Here is a 17,688-nt window from a genome sequence, read left to right as displayed (position 1 = left end):
TCACTAGGGCAAAGGATCAGTACTCAAGCTGGGCATGACATGGCTCACATGTGCTGTAAGCACACTCGGGGGGATATGGCACATGGTTATAGGAAGTTCGAGGCCAGCCTGAGTTACAGTGTGTTCCAAGCCAGCTGGGGTTACGTAAGATCCTGTCTCTGTTCTTAAAGAAATGGGATACTGTTGAGCTCTAATGAAAAATGCAGTCACAACATTTGTAGGAAAATTACTGGACTTAAAACATACAATATTAAGTGAGTTTATATAATCTCAGAAAAAAGCCCATATGCTCTCTCTCATATGTAGGATCTGGCCAATAGGATAGGTATACATGTAAACAGATGGTACATGTGGGTGCAGTGTAACATGTAGAAACAGGAACAAGGAGGGTAAATATTAGGGGATGAGGAAGGACTGAGTGCAGGAATGGAAGTGAGTTATGACAGAGGTTAGACAGCTAATCGTTTGTCTAGTTTTAAGTCTGTCTGGATGCTTTATTTTTGGTGGTGGATAACTGCGTGAAAATATATTCAATACTTAAAGCACTAAATTCAGTGTAAAGCAGTGCAGCTTTCATAGAATGACTACTCCACGTGTAGTTCATTGAGAACTACAGACTGGGCCTAGATATTGTGTGTGTGTGTGTGTGTGTGTGTGTGTGAGAGAGAGAGCGAGAGAGAGAGAGCGAGAGAGAGAGAGAGAGAGAGAGAGAGAGAGAGAGAGAGAGAGAGAGAGAAAGAGAGAAAGAGAGAAAGAGAGAAAGAGAGAGACTGACTGACTTACTAGATAGCCTTGGCTGTCCTGGAACTCACTATGTAGACCAGGCTAGCCTCAAATTTACAGAGATCTACCTGCCTCTGCCTCCCAAGAGCTGGGATTAATTAAAGGCATTCACCACTATGCCCAGCTAGCTCGCTCGTGATGTGATGTGTTTTTTGTTTTTTGTTTTTTTTTTTTTCCATTTGCCAATTTTTTTACAATAAACTTTAAAAAATCCTTTAAAAGGCAGCCAGTTCGGTCAGATTGTGTGTGTGTATACAGATGTGCATGTGTGCATGCATGTGTTGTATGTGGAGACCAGAGGACTGCAAGTGGTGTTCCTCAGGAGCTGCCCTTGTGTTTTGAGAAAGGGTCCCATTGCCATGAAGCTCAGTGGTTAGGCTGGGCTGTCCGGTGTGCCCCAGGATTTCTCCAACCCACGTCTCTCTCTCGCCAGTGCTAGGCTCGCTCATAAGTGCACTCGTGCTCCACATGTTGGTTATGTAGGTCTGGGGATCTGAACTCTGGTCGTCATGACAGCAGGGTATGACTTTTATTGACTGAGCATTTCCCAGCCCTAACTACATTTTAAAATTTTGATGTTGTTGAGTTAAAAAAAAAAAAGGATGTTGATGATCCGCTTGTTTAAGCAGCAGCACCTGATTCCCGACTCATCTTCCAGCCCCTGTGTAACCACGGTTAAAATTACAAAGCTGCGTGGGTACTAGAGGCCAATTGGGAAGGAGAGTTGATACTGCTTTAAAATCCCTGTGTCCTCATGTGCAATGCTGTAAAGGTCTGCCAGACTGCATCCTTGTGCATGAGAGAGCGTTGAGTTCAAGAATCGATGTGTTCCAACTGTCACATCCATCGCTAGAAACTCTGTGCCTGGGCACAGTACTTTTACTTTGGGTGTCTCGATTTTCTTTCCTGAAAACACTAGGATAATAGAAAACCTTCGTTTTAAGGATTCTTTATGGTATGCGTTAATGTACCAAGTGCTGTAGGCTTAACAGCTTAACATTTTCAAACTCTGGAACTGAGGTTTGTGTTTTGCTCTGAATGGCGCTTTTTGCTTTGGGCAAGAAGTAGTAGAAGAAGTAGCAGCAGCAGTAGCAGCAGCAGCAGCAGTAGCAGTAGGAGTAGCAGCAGCAGCAGCAGTAGCAGCAGCAGCAGCAGTAGCAGCAGCAGCAGTAGGGGTAAACGGCTCTCTTTGACTGTTCCTCACTTCAGTCAGCAATCCAGTCAGTTTCCTTCTCACAGACAGAAGGGACAAATGCTCTCTTTGGTGCCTGTTGGCCTCCAGGCTTTGTCTATATCACCTTCTTCAGCTCAGCAGCTCACTCCCTCAGCTACGTATGTCTCCTTATAACCCAGCTAGATTGCTTACACTCTCCCTATGGTTCTTTCTTGGTCTCTTCTTTGTCTTCCTCTCGTTCCCCATGTTCCTGACCCCGTAGCCTAATCTAGTCTGCTGGTCTCCTTTAGTGTGCTGCTTTCTCTCTCCGTTCTGGGCTCTTCCAGATGCCTCTGACTGCCCTTCCTCTCATGTCTGTAATAAAACCTTGCCCTCAGCCATACATTGGAGCAGTCTTGTCCTCTCATAGTCTCCAAATAAAGTTCAGAATAGTACTTAGGAAGTAAAATTAGCCATTCTTAATAATTTTTATTTTTTTTTAAATTTACTTAGTTTTAAAATTATGTGTATCTGTTGTGTGTTGGGATGGGGTTGTACATGTGAGCACAGCTGTGTCAGACCCTGGGGCCAGAGCTCCTGGACTTGTTGCCTTCAGGAGCCAGTGGGGTAGAAGCTCTGAGAGCTGTGCTCCTCACCTGCTGAGCCTCTTCGGTCCTCAGCTTGGTTCTCCTGTGCAGCTCAAGATGAGGGAATGGCTGCTTTGTCAATACTGCTTTTCTCTGTTGGTTTCTTTTTTAACTTTGATATTTTTCTTTGTCTATGTACCTTATCTGAAATTGTAAATATTCATCAGTCTTCAATGGTTTTGTAGTTTTAATTATGAACCAGTTGTAAACATTGATTTATTTGGAACATTTGAATACCATAGTATAGATATGCAGGATCTTACTTATTTGGAAAGTTAACTAACTTGATTTCAAAAGTTCCCATTATTTAACTTTCCTGTGTGCATGTGAGAAAAAAAATCTCAGTTTATTTCAGGTTTTGAATTTGTGACCTTGAATTTTTGAGCCTTTTGTCTTAAAGTGCTGAGATTACAGGAGCTCCGCAACCCATGACTTATTGGGGATTGAACCCAAGGCTTCATGCTTATATCAGGCAGCTACTCTACCAAGTGAGCTACCGCCCCAGTGCAGCATTTGAGTGTACGTGCGTGTGTGTGTGTGTGTGTGTGTGTGTGTGTGCGCGCGCGCGCGCGCGCGCGCGCGCGCGCGTGTGTTTCTAATCGAATATAGTCTAGTAGAAGAAAAGGAGCATACTTGGGAGGAAAACGAAATAGCCTAGACCTAGCATTATAGCATTGTGGGCTGAATATAAATTTACACTTTATGAAAGATCTATCACTCTAATGTGTGGTTTTTTTAAAAAATTGGATAGCATATGAGTTTTGAAGATATGAGAAATTTAAGCCACAGAACTTTTTAAGCCTTAAGAGTTAGTCACATAATTGTCACATTTTAACAACTGCAGCAGGATGTGTGGTGGGAGAGAAGTCCTTCAGTGAGTGCCACTTCCCCAACAAAAATGCTTCGCTCTGGAGGTGATGCCTCCACTACTGGGGGCATTTGCTGAGAAGGTTTTTTGGCAGATAAAAATATTTCAAGCACATGCTTACATACAATTATTTTCTTGTTAACATGTAAGTGGTATAATGTGTTTTAAAATTTGTAGTGTTTTCCTGAACCCTGTTTGGGTATAATTCTATTTCAGAGTGTCATAATCTTACTTTTATGGGGTTTAAACTGTATTTTCCCATGCAGTATCCTCCAGTGGCATGAGGCTGATGGAAATAAGTAAAGTTGATAAAATAAAAATTCACGTTTCAGTCATAAAACTGACATCTTGAGTGTGTATTGGTGTCATGTGACGTGACTAGCAACTATTGCTTTTGACAGCATGAAACTAAGGGCTGTCCTCATATTGCACAAGTTGTATTGGACAACGTCCACCTGTGTAGGTTTTCTACATTTTCTACATTTTCCACAGACATCTTTTGGAGAAATTGCTTAGTTGTTAAAAGCTGTATGTGCTAGGATGAAAACCTGAGATGACCCCCGTACCCATGTAAAAGTAGGGCTGAACAGTGTGCAAATGTAGGCCTGGAGCTGGGAGCAGAAACAAAAGGGTTCTCAGAGCTGGCCAGCCAGCCGGTCTGTCCAGATGCTGAGCAGGTTCGGTGAGAGACCCTGTCTCAAACAGTAATGTGGTTAGGAGCAGTTACTGCTCTTCCAGAAGGCCCGTCCCCACCACCTACATCGGGCAGCTCACAAGTGCATGGAACTCCCGTTCCAGGGGATTTGGCACCCTCTTTTGGCCTCTGAGGATGCCATACATAAAAATAATAAATTTAAGAAAAAAAGAAAAAAGATGGAGAACAATTGAGACAGACACCCCATGTCAAGTTTAGGCCTCAGAACCCATACACACATCTCCATGCATACCCATACATGCACATGCACACACATGTGTACACAAATACACATTTTCACAGACAAGTAGTACATGAGTGGGATCATTTAGAATGTGCCATACAGGATTGATTTTTTTTTCACATTAAGCATAATTCTTGGAGATTTGTCAGGTACTTGTGGTTCTTTCCCTTTTGTTGTTGACTGCTGTTCCATAGTATGAATATACGTACACTGTAAATGACCTGGGTTCCCAGCTTTCAGTTATTATATTTGTTATAGAACATACACACATATATATGTATATATAAGACATACTTTTAAAATTTAGTTATAAGTATTTGTATACAGACATTTATGTAAGCAAAATTTTAATTCTCTGGGGAAATGCAGTTACTGGATCACATAGTTGTATATGAGTGTTTTTAAGAAGTCAAGCTGTTTTCCAGAGTGGCTATGCATTTTACATTCCCATCAGCTGAGTATGTATGATATAATCTCCACATCCTCATTGGTATTTGATGATGTTGCTTTATTATTTCATTGTTCTGGCTTCTTTCCAGCCTGATTTTCAGAATTCTTTTGTAATTCAGTTCAGGTTCCACTCTGTAGAGATTGCTGGCAGGGGGACGGGTGTGGAGTTAGGATCAGGCGTGTGTTAAAAGGCAAGACAGGAGTGCATGAGCCAGAAGAAATTTTCAGTCAGTGTGAGGGTAAAGGTGCACTGGAAGTAGGGAAAGAGGAGAGACAGCTTTTGATGCGCCTTTATTAAGGGTTACGAGTGCGGTGGTGTTGACCTTCTCCTGGGGAAGGGAAGGGTTGTGGATTTGCTATCCAGTCAGTACCTTTACAGTTATTGAATGTGCATGCATGATGTGTGGTGTATCACATGATTTGCCTGTATCACAGCACGTGTGTTCAGAGGACAGCTTAAGAGAGTTGAGTCCCCCACCCTTGTGTCGATTCCAGGGATTGGACTGAGGTTCCCAGGCTTACCCACAAGCACCTTTATCTGCCAAGCTGTCTCTCAGCCCCCAAGACACACATGGATGAGGAGCTGCTTTATACGGGCACTAATAACTGACCCTTAGGTTTTATCATGCTTAACAGCTGTGGGGTTGTTTGATTTAAGATTAGAAAATACGGAACAAACTAGTTATATTGCAGTCACTCAAGTAGGGAAGCTCTAACTAGGCCAAAGATGACAGGGTAGGACTTGTTTCAGATACTTTATGTCAAGCCTAAAAATAGCTGTGGAGACAGCAATTCTATTAAATTATGACCGACCCACCTACCCACCCTGCCTGTCTCTCTCTCTATGTGGGGTGTGTATGTGTGTGTTGATACTGGCTTTCTTGGTTGCTCTCCACCGTATAGTTTGAGATGGTCTCTTGCTGAACCTGGAGTTGACCATTTGGCCAGGTTGGTCGGCTAGTGTGCTGGGGAACCTGCCCCTTGTGTCCCAAGGGTTGGGATTAAAGACAAGTTTACCATACCCATATGGCTTCAAGTTTATCAGACGCATATGCTTTTTTTTTTTTTCTCTTTTTTCTCGAGACAGGTTTCTCTGTGTATCTCTGGCTGTCCTGGAACTCATTCTGTAGACCAGGCTGGCCTCGAACTCAGAAATCCACCTGCCTCTGCCTCCCAAGTGCTGGGATTAAAGGCCTGCGACACCACTGCTCCGCAGGCATATGTCTTTACGTAATCACTTTATCTGAGGAACCATCGTCTCAGCCTGATACCTACTCCTTTCTTAGAACACATCTTTCTGTGTAGCCCTTCCCGGCTTCCACACTGGCCAGGAATTTGTAATGCTCCTCCCTCAGTGTCCTGGGCGGTGGGATTACAGGGCTGGGCAACCACACCCTTGGACACTTTTAGCCCATCCTCATGTTTGTGATGTAAAGCCATTGCCTGATAGCCAGATAGCCACTTCCCGAGTGGCTGAGGATAGTAGATATCTGTTCTCCTGCATATTTTCGTTCCTGTATCTTTGGTCAAGTATCTCTTGTCTGTACTAGTTTACTGGGGCTGCTGGTATAAAGTGACACAGACCAGATGGTTTACACGTGGAGAGCCCTCCCCAGTTTTGGAGGCTAGAAAACAAAGGTCCAGATTAAGTTGTTGACTAGCGTGCTTTTTCCTATGATAGCTTTAGCTTTTAATGTTTTTCATTGACTTTTAGTTTTTTAGTAACCTTTCAGTTAATTTTTATATAATTTGGAGTTTTAAAAATTGGTTGATCTTTTTTTAAAAAAAAATCTTAGTTTTGCCTATGGATTCCCATTTATTTCCAAAAACTCTTTCTTTAACTTGCTTTTATATTGTTTTTCTTCCCCCACCTTTTTTTTTTTTTTTTTTTTTGGTTGGTTTTTCAAGACAGGGTTTCTCTGTAGCCCTGGCTGTCCTGGAACTCACTCTGTAGACCAGGCTGGCCTCGAACTCAGAAATCCGCTTGCCTCTGCCTCCCAAGTGCTGGGATTAAAGGCGTGGGCCACCACTGCCCTGCTTTTATATTGTTAAAAAATAGTTGAGCAAATACCTCGGTTTTAATTTTTAGGTTTTTTTGTTTTGTTTTGTTTTTTTGTTCTGTTTCTTGAGTCTTTTTGTGTCCAAAACTAAGCCAGCCCTTTGCGATGTTGGTAACTTTTGCTTTGTAATAGTTCTTAAAATTGACTTTTAGAAGATAGCAGGTATCTTCCTATATAAATTTAGAATAACGTTTTCTGTAGCTACAAAGAATCCTGAGGAATTTTGATGGAAATTGCATTAAACCTATGTATAAATTTGAGAAGAATGGGCATCTTTATGATGAATAAATAAATACAGTATGTATGTCTGTTTATCCAGATTTTGATTTCTTTCATTGGTATTGAACATTCAGTGCTGCATATGAGGGCCACACTAACTTGTGTCCCTTATTTGCCACCAATTCTTGTCACCACACCATTTCTATTAGTGAGGAAAAACTCGATTTTTGAAACCAAACCAAACACTATTATTTTCCATTGGCCTCATTTCTGTTGTGACTTTTAGGCTAATTTATTAGTTACAAAACTTCCCTAAAAGACTTGTAGGTATTCCGTGTTCTGTCCATCCTTTCTTAAACCATCTCTAGTCACGCACGCGCCCTCACCTTGTAAAATAGTCTGACCTCCTGCTGCTAAGTCCCCAGGCCAGTTTGACAAGCTTTTTTTGTTTTGCTGTAGGGAAATAGAAACCGAGGTGGTAAGGTTTGGTGTTTCTCAGGTCTCTCTGAAGAAGTCTGGTAAATCTAAGCACAGTGAGAGGAAAGCGTTTGTATTGTTAGTGAAGGTATAAAGTGATGCTGCCCCCTGGAGGGCAGTTTAATAGTGACGTTCAAGAAACTGAGTCATTTTATCTGCAGATAGGTGCTTACCTAAATCTAACTAGCACAGTTTCTAAAAGAATAAGCAGGGGCAGTATTTTTTGTGTGATTTATTGGTGCAGTGAAATACCATTTACCATTGAGTGAAGGAGAACTATCTGTATCAGTGCTGATTAATCTCAGAACGATAGTGCTTGCTTCTGGTGTTTGAGATAAAGCTATCTGATACACTTGTGCAGAATAGGGTATTACGTACAGCTTTGCTTGTCCTCTCAGCTTTTTTTTTTTTTTTTTTTTTTTTTTTTCCTGGATCATACCACTAAGAATGAGATCTGACAAGGGTTCCTGCATTTTAAAGAGAGAGGTTGAACTTGCTGGAAGTAGCAAGTTGTGTTCCCCACAACTCTTTATGACCTCCACCCTGTCCAATATAGAGACAACTTAAGGGAAGAAGATTCTTTGAAGAATTTAAAGCTATTCTCTCTCAACTTACCCAGTAGTATTCTTGCTAAAATTGGGCTGTGGAACCAAACCAGGACAGGAGTCTAGGTCAAGAAAGGGGCTCAGCTGAACATTGTTGTTCACGCCTGTAATACCACCAGCATGCGGGAAGCAACTTGAGGTTCACAAGTTTGAAGCCAGGTTGGGCTTGTTAGTGGGCCAGTTTTCAGTGTTCAATAGAGCTTAAATAAAGTTTGTTCAGGGAGAGGGAGTCTATGAGTCCTACAGAGTAGACTACAGAACTCTTAAGATGTCCCAGTTGAGAAAGTAAGTACTTGAGTATCTCCATAGGTATTAATAACTGAGTGAACTACACACAGTGCCAACCCTGCAGCTTGGACTATGAAGGAGTCTGCAGAGATGACTAAGGATCTATGCTGGGGCAAGCAGGAACAATGGTTTTGGATTTCTGATCCAGTAGCCTAAGATAATAAATTTGTGTTGTTTTAAGCCACTAGGTTTGTTACAAAAGAGATACCAAACTAACATAATCCCTTCACACAGTGCCTAACGATCTGTTTGCATAGGAACTGGAGCTCAGGGAGTAGGGTAGCTGGCTGGGTGTCTGAGGGAGCTAAAGTGCTATTTGAATTGTGAATTGAAGGTTTTAAAAGTCAGCCTAAGCCCAAGTGTGTCTTCTACGTAGGATGGCTAACGTGAGCTAAGGTATAAATAAGATAGCACCGTTTTTAAAGTACACAGCTTGCGGATGTGTAGGGAGGGTAGAGAGGCGTGATAGATATTAGAGTTGAAGGAAAAAGTCAGCGGGGACAGGTCCATGGAGGATCCTGTAAGACGTGTGGGGCAGGCAGAGGCCTGGGTGGACCAAGAGGTGCTGGGAAGGGACACAGAGAAAGGTCAGGAGGGGTTTGTCCAGAGAAAAGTATTCTCCAGAGTTAAGGGGGAGTGAGTTATCTAGCTAATACTGTTTTGTTTTGTTTGTTTTGTTTCATTTTGGTTTTGACACAGGGTTTCTCTATGTAGCCCTGGCTGTTCTGGAACTCTGTAGACCAAGCTGGCCTCAAACTCAGAGATCTACCTGCCTCTATCTCCTGAGTGCTGGGATTAAAGGTGTGTGCTACCCGACCTGGCTGCTAGGACATCCTAGCAAACAAGAAAGTCAAGGAACGTATTTCTTGGACAGCTCTAGTTCATTCCCCCCCAGGACAGGAAGGAGAAAGATTGATTGTGGAGGGTGTCAGAATACCTTTGTGTTAGCTGGAAGGATTGTGCATCTAATCCTGTTATTTCCTCTCGTGAGTCTTGCTGATCACGGTGGTATGTTGAACTGGATGTGTGATGCTTTGTTTATTGTCCTAAGAAATCACCCATCATTTCTCAGGATTTTCCCTCGGTTCCTGCACCACTTAGATTTTGGTAACAGCTTAAATAGCAATGCACATATGTATGTAAGTCTTACATTTTAAAAGGAAAAACAACTTAAAAGGCACTTTGTCAGAATCTCTCAGAAGCGTTTTGTATCTGACCCAGTGTTTTGGGACCTTTTGGAAATGTGTTGAGGATTTTCGTTTAGGATCCGGTAAGTGCTGTTGATCACGAAGAAGGAAAAGAGACTTCCAAGATCATTTCAGCTCAGCTAGGAGATGTATTAAAAGCATGCTGTTAGAATCTCGAGTTGGATGATAAAACTGATAATTATTGTCAAGTGGGAAGCCAAAAACATAGTCTCACCCAGAAAGGAGTAAGACAATTTATTAGATGTAAGCCCGAGTGACTGTGGTCTGGACACAGATTGAGGTCCCCAGGTACTGTGTTCTAAGAGTACAACAAACCTCCCCGAGTAGGGATGTCTTTCCCATAGGCCTCAGATACTTTCTGAAGTCTATTCATACATTCCGGAAGGATTTGCTGAATAGTTAAAAGGTTAGCACAGGTAGAGAGGTAGGCTGTAAGGAGCTGTTTGGGGAGCTAAGCTAGCCTAAGATAATTTGTTTCAGAACCTGCAGCAAGCAATCCAATTCCACACAGTCATTGATTAGAATCAGCCTTGCAAAATGTTTAATATATGTAATTTGATAATTTTTGCTAGTGCTTGGGCATGAAAATAAAAAAACAGTACCACCTATTTTTAGGAAATTAGATTGTTCTGTAGACTATTCAAAGAGATATTCTTATCTATCTCTGTGTGTGTATACACACAAAGATACATACATATATATATATATATATATATATATATATATATAAGCAATGATTACTTTTATAAAAATAGGAAATTTTTTTATATAAGAAAACTGTAAACCTAAATTAGCAAAACCGTACAGTAGTTATAACCATCTTTTAAAAATAAAGATGACTTCTAGAGATCTATCTACGTATTTTGTGTAGTACTTCACAAAATATGTAGCTCTTAGAACTGTACTACGGTTCTGCTGACGTTTCCACCCTGACATGCTAACAGCTTCAGTGTTACTGGTTCATGATACACATACGTTTTAGGGTAAGCAAGGGCTACTTTTAGACCCAGAATTTTACTGTTTTGCTCTTTAAAGGATTGCCAATGTCTGTGACCCAGAGAAAGTGAGAGTGAGGCATATATTTGTTGTTCATATTCAGCTAAAAATAAGGATCTGTCACTTACACTTCAGATGGCCAAGGTTGTAGAATCTGTGTGCTTGAGAAGCGGGAATACTTGGACAATAGCACTAATGATTGCAGTTGTATTTAAATATAAAAATCAAAACCAGAGAAGCCCAAGGAAAAGGTTAATGTATGTGACTGTTGTAGAATGTCAGAAATACATCAAAGCTATAAATCAACAGTACTAGAAATGGTACAGATATCTGTAAGTAAGAAAATGGGTAATATGTAATTGTGCATATACAAGTCTAGTTCAAACATGTTAGATGAATCTTGGAACTCCAGTAAAGTTCTTCTACTCCAAAGGATGTGAATGGGAAATTTTCAAAAATAATACAGTAGGAAAATACTTATTTTAATTAATTAATTTTTTTATTAGACAGCTATTCTAGGTAGTCCTTCCTGGCTGTCCTAAGACTGACTATGTAGACCAGACTGGCCTCAGACTCAGATCCACCTGCCTCTGCCTTAGAGTGCTGGGATTAAAAGTGTGTGCCACTACAACCATCATAAATGTTATTTTAAGTAGGGAGAATTTTCAAATAATGTCCATTGCCATGGGAAAATAGTTAATAATATATTGCAAACATTGTCATGTAACTAGAAATACTCATATCCTCTTCAAGAAATGAAGAAATGTTAATTGAGTTAAAGGGTTTTTTGGGTTTTGGTTTTGTTTGTTTGTTTGTTGTTTTTTGCCAGGGTCTCTCTAGTGTGTAACTCTTGTTCTGGAACTTGTTATGTAAACCAGGCTGGCTTCAGACTCACAGAGATCAACTGCCTTTGCCCTCCTAGTGTTGGGATTAAAATGTTTTTCAATATGAGAAAAAAAAATCCTGTCCATTCTTTTATTTATTTATTTTTTTTGGTGGTGCATGTCCAGTTGCTAGTATTGGGAAGTTGAGGCAGGAGCATTGTGAGTTTGAGGTCAGTCTGGGCTACTCAGTGAGATTCTGTCTGATAAAGAGGGCACTAGTATCCTGGGAGGCTCTGCTGTGCTGTAGATACTGCGATGATGCGTGTTTCGGCCCTGTTGTATTTAAGCCTAGTGCTGAGGAGGAGTTTAGAGGAGTATGTGGGAGAGGAGCTGAGTACAGAGCAGAGAGGTTGTTAGCAGCTCTCGCCTGAGAGTTCAGCCATCAGGGAGGTAATGCTGCTGCATGTTGTAATATGTCTGTGTATGGAGTGCCTAGAAGCTATCGTGAGAATACCAGGCGATAAGAAATTATCAGCCCTAGGATAGGTCCATGTAGCTACAGCTTTGTGTGGCCGTCTGTTGTTGACTGAAGTGTTATCGGATGCATAACTGGATTCGGGCAGTTAGACATTTTATTAGAGTTGCCTGTTTACTTAGAACGGTTAGGAAAAGCCAGTACCGGAGAATAGAAGATTTTTGTTTTTTGTTTTGTCTTGTTTTGTTTGGGTCTCATTATGTAGCTCTGAGTGTTTTAGAACTTAATGTGTAGACCCGCTGGCCTTGAACTCAAGAAGATCCGACTGCCTGGGATTAAAGGTATGCTGTACCATGCTTAGAGAGGAATGCTCTTGCATGTTTTCCTCTGAGCGCGTGTGAGCTCTTCCCTTTCTTAGTGTCTTAGGGCGTGTCGGGGGCAGTGCTGGACCTCAGGCTGTTCTCCAGTAGAGGACAGAAGGGTTGGTACAAGAGAAGAGAATAAGACTCTCACAAAACCTAGAGTTGACTGGTATGAGAGACAGTTTCTAATTTACTGTTAATTTCTAATTGCAGAGCTTTTTTAGTTTGGGGGATGTATACAAGGGGTAGATTTATCATTTGACCATGCTTTTTCCCTAGAATATGGATTTTAAGCATAATTACTTCAATAATGAATATTTGTCAAATAGCACCAAAATAAAAGTACTAAAATATTTTCTGTGGTTTTCATTTCTTGTTTATGTGCTTTTTCTCTTTAACAGGAAATCAAACCACAGAGCCATTATAACCATGGCTATGGTGAACCTCTTGGGCGGAAAACTCATATTGATGACTATAGCACATGGGACATCGTCAAGGCTACACAGTAAGGTTTCTTGTTTCCCTGAATCTGAGTTACATATTAGAATGCCTTTGGGGAAATGCCAGTATCTCAGTTAATTATTGTAATTTCCACCAGCTGTTAGCTTTTGGTACTTGCTATTTTGTGGAAATTTATTATTTTGCTTTAAGAATATTGAATGTAAACAACTAGAAAACATTTCCAACTTTAAAATCATGGGATTCTATCCCATATTCCCTATCCCTCAGCCAGGTACACAAATACAATAGTTAATTGTTGTGGCCTTTATTCTGCCTCAATGCTTTTGGGGCTAAGTGCTCTGGTCAAGAGAGAGAGTGGGGCTCTTGGGGCAGGTGACGCGAAGAATGGAGACAAGACAGAGGTTCTGATCAAGTCTCAAGTCTCATACCAAATCTCTTTTATTGAAGGGAATTCTGAGGTATTTATACGCTTTTGCCACGTGCCTTGTAGGCTTGTGGATACCACGTGCCTTGCAGGTGTGGATATGACGTAAGCCTTACAGACGTCTATAACGTGGACAGCACATGCACCGTGCGCCTTGCAGGCTTGGATACCACGTGCACCTTATAGGCATGTATGGCCTGGATAGCACGTGGACAGCACGTGAACCGCATGCTTTGCAGGCGTGGCTACCACGTGTGCCTTGCAGGGGCAGTAAACAACAACACAAAATATGTGGGATATCACAGTGTGCTTCAGCTGTTGTAGGCCATTGAAAACCAAATCTCTTATCAGGGTATATGGTTCCAGATGGCTGCAAAGATAATCTAGCCGCTTTCTGCTAAAAGTAGGCTCCCAGCAGTTAATGTTTTATATATATTTTACTATACTAAGGGATACCACAAAAATGTTCAGAATATGGTCTTTAAAATGTCAGATTATGTTGGTCTGTGAGATTGGACAAGGAAATGATGCATGACTCTAAGAATGTTATAATTCAAATCATTTGGAAGTTGAAATACAACAGCTGTTTTTATCTGCAGACAGGAGAAACATGAATTGAGTCCTTCAGCATTTTAGAATTGTTGAAGTTAGGTATATATATCACAGTTAATAGTCATAGTATACTTTGATCGCGTCTTGATCTTTTTGATCATAGGAAAGCACATTAGCACCTGTTAATTTTATAAAATAATAGATTTATTATGATATATCCATGTACCCATATAGTATACTTTAACCCTATATTGCCTCCCTCGCTGTCCTTCCTCTTCCCCTGGTCTTCTTCCCAATGTGTTTCCCATCTATTTTCTTTTTTAAAAGTCTTGATATTGTCAATGGGAGAGGAAAAAGGCTTTTGTTTTATTTTTGGGTCTCATTATATGTTCTTGGCTGGCCCGGAAGTCACTCTGTAGATGAGGCCTGTCTCAAACTCAGAGATCTGCATGTCTTTGCCTTCTGAGTACTGAAATTAAAGGTGTGTACCACCACCATAGTCTGCCTGAAAAGTGATATTTTAATGTATCAGACTTCCAGAGCAGCTTCCTATGTGGGAACTAAAGCATTAAGAACATGGTACTTGACAGATCTGCTCCTCTAGCACATTGACTAATTCAAGTTAGACACACGGAAACTATCAGAGGAGCAAGGTCTCTCTTGATTTTTTTCTTCTATTAAATGTTTTTACTAGCATATATTTTTGTATACTGATACATACTAATTATACATAATGGTGTGTGTGAGTGAGTGAGTGTGTGAGTGTGTGTGTGTGTGTGTGTGTGTGTGTGTGTGTGTGTGTATGCGCGCGCACACACATGCATGACAGAACCAGGGATGGCAACAGTATGAGGGCTCTATAAATGTGTGTACAGTGTGTTTCCCTTTTAGGTACACTGTACATACAAGCAGAGGCTCTAATGTTTGCTGTTAGTGTCTCCTTGTTGCTCATTCTTCCTGTAACCTTCCCTGTGGAGGATCGTCCCCATTTTTGACTTGCTGGGAAAGGACTGTGGGACAGGTGACAGGGAGCGGGCGGTGAGCAGGATGTAAAGTGAGGAAGAAGACATTGTCTGGGTGGTGGCATATGCCAGCCTTCAGTGCTCAGCTAGGGCTCTATGCAGAGGGAGAGACTGCAGGAGTTTGTGAGGTCAGGGCCAATCTGAAAAAACAAAATCAAACAAAAAACTCCAAAGAAACAAAGATTGCCAAAGTACACTTTGTCAAATTTATGCAAGTTAGTTTTTGTGTTACATAATTCCAGAGATCTAATATTTTGACTAAGAAAATGATGGTATGTAGCTTGTTAATGGAGTTTTGATGGCTTTTCTGATTTTTAAAAAAATTTTTTTTAATTCTTGAGATTTTTTATATTAAGTGGCAGCAGGGTTGGAGGGGTGGTGACAGGAGAGGTGACTCCGTGGTCAAGAGCCTGCTACTCTTGGTTCTTAGCACCCACCTATAGGATAGCTATAACTGTAGGTCCAGGGGGATCTGATGCCTCTGACCTCTGCAGTACCTGCACACACATACACAGTTACAGTTAATAAAAACAAGTCTTTAATAAAAGAAGACATTAACAGGCTGGCTAGATGGTTTCTCTGGAACTCAGAGTGTCAGGAAAATGACTCCCGTAAACTGTGCTCTGACATGCACTATGGATATGCACACTTACGCATATGTATACAATGGATAAAATATACTTCTAAAAAATTAATTAAAAGTTGTTAACTTTGTGGCCGGAGAAGTGGCTCATTGGTTAAAGCGCTTGTTCTTCAGCAAGCCAGTGAGCAGCACCCCTCCATGGCCTCTGCTTCAGCTTCTGCCTCCAGGTTTGCCTTTATAGTGATGGATGTGATACAGCCATAAACTATGCTTGCTTTTGGTCAGCATGTTATCCCAGCAACAAGAAGCAAACTAAAATAATGTTAGTGAAATTTAAATATTTTCTTTATGCAATTAAAATTAATATGGTTTTCTACCTTTTCCTGTTAGATTAAAATCAGTAGCTCCACTGTCATACAAATTATTGCCTTGGCTTACTTTTTTTTATTATGACTTTTGTTTTTTTTCACAAAACTTCTTTTTAATAGTTAAATAATTGAGCTTTGAACCTGGAAAATACTAATGAGTAAAAACCTCCTTAGGGGGAAACCAGGACCCACGTGACAGCTCTTAACTGTCTGTAGCTGCAGTTCCAGGGGATTCAAAGCTCTCCTGGCTTCCAAGGTCTCAGCACACACTTGGCATATATAAGTTCATGCATGCAAACACTGATGAAGTAAGAGTAAATCTTCAGGACAGTATGTGTTGGCACACAGTGATGAGGGTCACTCTGTGCATTTACCTTCCTTTTCTTAGATGTGAGCCTCTTCCTGAGCTTTCTAGGGGACCTTCCCTAGTGTGTCATGGATTGACCCAAATCACAGGACTTTCCAACCCCCCTCTCTACCCCACCACGAAAGTTTTGTTTGCCTTCAGGAATATCAGCTAAATTTATAAATGGAGAATCCTAGGGTTCATATAAAACAGCATTTATTCTTGATATTCTCTAATGTCTTGTGTATTTCCTATTACATATTTTCTTAAAATTTAACATTTTTTAGCTTCTGTGTAATTTTTAAATCTTTATAGTTTTCTGAACTAAGTTATAAAGAAACTGGCTGATTTATATTTTTTCTGAGATCTTTTTGTCTTGTACCTCATGAAATTTTACGTTGTTACAAATGAAATATTTTAGAGTTGCAAGGGTTAGTAAAAGCTGTTGAAATACTGTTATTTTAAGTAATGTATGTTTGAAAATCATTTTAATTTGTAAGTAATGACAATGAAGCATTAAGTCAAGTGTGATTCTAGCAACTTGGGAGCTGAGGCAAGATGTTGCTGTGGCCCTAAGGCCAACGTGGACTATCCTGTCCCATCTTCCACCTCCCCCGTCACTGCCCCAAAGCAATACCTCAGAAAATACTATGCTTAGTTTTAAACGTTTTTAAGTACTGAGACAATTACTTGTTCTCTTTTCCAGATACGGGATATATGAACGCTGCCGAGAATTGGTGGAAGCAGGTTACGATGTACGGCAACCAGACAAAGAAAATGTTACACTTCTTCATTGGGCTGCCATCAATAACCGAATAGATTTAGTCAAGTACGTGTTCTGCGCTCTTCATTAATAGGCTTTTGGCTTTTCTATTGCTTTATATTAAAATTACTTATCATAAGAAATAACAATTTCTGCCGGGCAGTGGTGGCTCATTCCTTTAATCCCAGCACTTGGGAGGCAGAAGCAGGCGGATTTCTGAGTTCGAGGCCAGCCTGATTTACAGAGTGAGTTCTAGGACAGCCAGGGCTACACAGAGAAATCCTGTCTTGAAAAATCAAAAAAGAAAGAAAGGAAGGAAGGAAGAAAGGACAATTTCTAAAAATCAATACCTTTCATGGTGTTTTCTGTATACCTAAAAGAAAAACAATACCCCCCAAAACTCATGTTTAGCCTATTGAAGAGTTACACGGGTCGAGTCCTATAGAATACTTTCGCACACACATTTCTGTTTGCCATATTGTTGAGATAACCCCATTTTAGCTGTAACAACTGGTTGAAGAACTCAAGTAGAAAGCTTGACTGCTGCCCAATATCACAATAAGGGAAGTGCGAAGCAAGGGTAGAGTCGGACTGGAATTTATTCTTAGTAAGGATTCTAGAGGGAAAAGCAGCAAGGAAAACAATGATAGGTGACATTCTTATATTCACAGCAGGCAGGGCTGTGTGATAAGTGCTTACATTCTAAGTATAAAATGGTTTCTGTCCTTTAGTGTGTATCTGTTTATCATTAATAAGAAAGAGATAAGAGCTGAGTGGTAGGAGTCTATTAGCAATCTTTGATACTTTGGACCAAA

The 17,688-nt window shown here is 40.7% G+C and overlaps 1 protein-coding gene across 3 annotated transcripts in view; it reads left to right on the top strand.

The window, feature by feature from the left end:
* Positions 1-17,688, top strand: part of Zdhhc17 (zDHHC palmitoyltransferase 17) — a 64,396-nt gene that overhangs the window by 10,141 nt on the left and 36,567 nt on the right. For 2 of the 3 annotated variants that reach the window (XM_076920194.1, XM_076920193.1), the window contains exon 1: positions 16,817-16,939. Coding sequence is in view for 1 of the 3 variants with exons in the window: in XM_076920192.1 (XP_076776307.1) it covers positions 12,755-12,858; positions 16,817-16,939 (227 nt within the window). In the remaining 2 variants the exon portion in view is untranslated. Of the gene's footprint in view, positions 1-12,754; positions 12,859-16,816; positions 16,940-17,688 lie in introns of those variants that run through there. The other variant, XM_076920192.1, reaches the window with a different exon arrangement.

This window comes from Arvicanthis niloticus, chromosome 22, assembly GCF_011762505.2.
Source record: "Arvicanthis niloticus isolate mArvNil1 chromosome 22, mArvNil1.pat.X, whole genome shotgun sequence".
Taxonomy (NCBI): domain Eukaryota; kingdom Metazoa; phylum Chordata; class Mammalia; order Rodentia; family Muridae; genus Arvicanthis; species Arvicanthis niloticus.
Note: the sequence above shows the minus strand (reverse complement) of the source record. Positions and strands in the feature narration are given on the sequence as shown.